Below are 1,815 nucleotides of genomic sequence, written 5' to 3'. Positions count from 1 at the left end.
GCACCACAACCTTGGGAGGCCGGAAGAAACAGATGAGGAAAGAAGGCTCAGAGACATGGCCAGGTCACAAAAGCAAGACAGAGGCAATGCTGGAAGAAGGGTTTGGACCTCAGCCCTTGGCTCTAGCTTTTGCTAGATAAAGGATAAAGAAGCATCTGGAAAGTCACCATTTCACCCCTAAGACAAAGTAACAGGAAGGGGAATTTAAGAAGAGCTATTCTGGTCAATTGAGACAAACCTGCTAAGCAGGAAAACTGAAAGGCAGGAATCTCTCCATCCACAAATCTACCTGCTCATTCACCACCCACCCATTCAACCACTGATTTGTGCCCCCAACCTTCCAACCATCTACCCACCCCTCCATTTCCTAACTCTCCCTCTCTCCAACCATTCATCCACCTATCCACTCATCCACCCAAATATCCAAACTTCCACACCTGAGTTTAATTACCCCAGCAGCTATCAACCAACCATCCAGCCACCCATCAACACACCCATCCAATCGACTGCCTATCCACTAATCCCCAAACTTCTATCACCCACCTATGCTCCCAATTATATGACCATGCAACCAACCAGCCATTCACCCATTCTCTCAACAAACCATACGTTACGGCCTCCAATCCACCATTCATCTAAACATGCCTCTGCTAATTCACTATGCTTTCATATCCAGTTCTCCAACTACCCAAACATCTATACATTCCCCCAACTTTCCATCCATCCCTCCATCTGACCATCTCCTAAATTTCCAACCATTCAACCACTCACTTAGCCATCCACATCTCTCTCTTCTTCCCCTCCTTCATCTACCATCCATTCATCTCCCAAACCTCCAACCATCTAGCCATCCCTCCTCCCATTTGCCCACCCATACCACCCTTAACACTTCAATCATACACACCTCTGTATCTATCTACCTAGCCATCCATTCACCAAGTCAATAGTTCTCAGGCTCTACAAACTGCAAGAAGGTGACGCGAAAGGCACAAAGAGGAGGAAAATGCCCTTCTTTCATTCAGAAAGTTTAATGGGTCGAAGAGCCCCACCACCACCACCACCACGAAGCCTCTTATCCTAGGATCCTAGAATCACAGAATGTTGGTATCGCTAAGAACCTCCAAACTTCCATGAGCATCTAGACCTACGCTGTCCAATACAGTAGCCACGTGTGGCTACTGAGCACTTGAAATGTAGCTAGTCCAAATTGAGACGTGCTGTAAGTGTAAAAAACACACCAGATTTTAAAGACTTAGTACAAAAAACAGAATGTAAAACGTCTCGTCAATATCTTTTTAATTGATTACAGGTTGAAATGATATACTTTGGGATTATTGGGTTATTTGAGATATAGCAGGTTAAATAAAATATTTTATTTAAATTCATTTCACCTGCTTTTTTTTTTAAACATTTTTTAACGTGGCTGCTAGAATATTTAAAATAATGTGTGGCTCGCACTGTATTTCCATTGGACAGCACTGCTCTAGAACAAACCCTTCAACTTAGAGAAGAGAAGAGAGAGAAGTGACAAGCCCAAGGGGTCAGTGCAAGAAAGTGGCAAGGTTACACCCAATCCCAGCCTCCTGGCCTACCTGGGCAGCCCTGCCCCCCAGGCTGTCTGCAACTGACCTGGATTTCCGCTTGCAGTAGACAAGGAGGTTGTCAAAGAGGAAGAAGGCTCTCTCCTGGATGTTGCCCGCGGAGATTTTTAACAAAGTCCCTTGGAGGAGGAGCTGGGTGCAGATGTCCGTGAGGTTGGAGCCCTGGGGGGGAGGAGGGAGCACAGTGGGTGAGCTGGCAAACCCAGGAGAGCAA

At 46.1% G+C, this 1,815-nt stretch overlaps 1 protein-coding gene across 1 annotated transcript in view; it reads right to left on the bottom strand.

Moving 5' to 3' along the window:
* Window positions 1-1,815, bottom strand: part of PREX1 (phosphatidylinositol-3,4,5-trisphosphate dependent Rac exchange factor 1) — a 138,880-nt gene that overhangs the window by 75,315 nt on the left and 61,750 nt on the right. Inside the window, exon 6 of the mRNA XM_023741468.1 lies at window positions 1,630-1,763. Within this exon, the coding sequence (XP_023597236.1) occupies window positions 1,630-1,763 (134 nt within the window). The remainder of the gene's footprint in view (window positions 1-1,629; window positions 1,764-1,815) is intronic.

The sequence above is a fragment of the Trichechus manatus genome, unplaced genomic scaffold, assembly GCF_000243295.1.
Source record: "Trichechus manatus latirostris isolate Lorelei unplaced genomic scaffold, TriManLat1.0 scaffold00008, whole genome shotgun sequence".
Lineage (NCBI taxonomy): Eukaryota > Metazoa > Chordata > Mammalia > Sirenia > Trichechidae > Trichechus > Trichechus manatus.
This window is presented reverse-complemented; position numbering and strand designations above follow the sequence as displayed.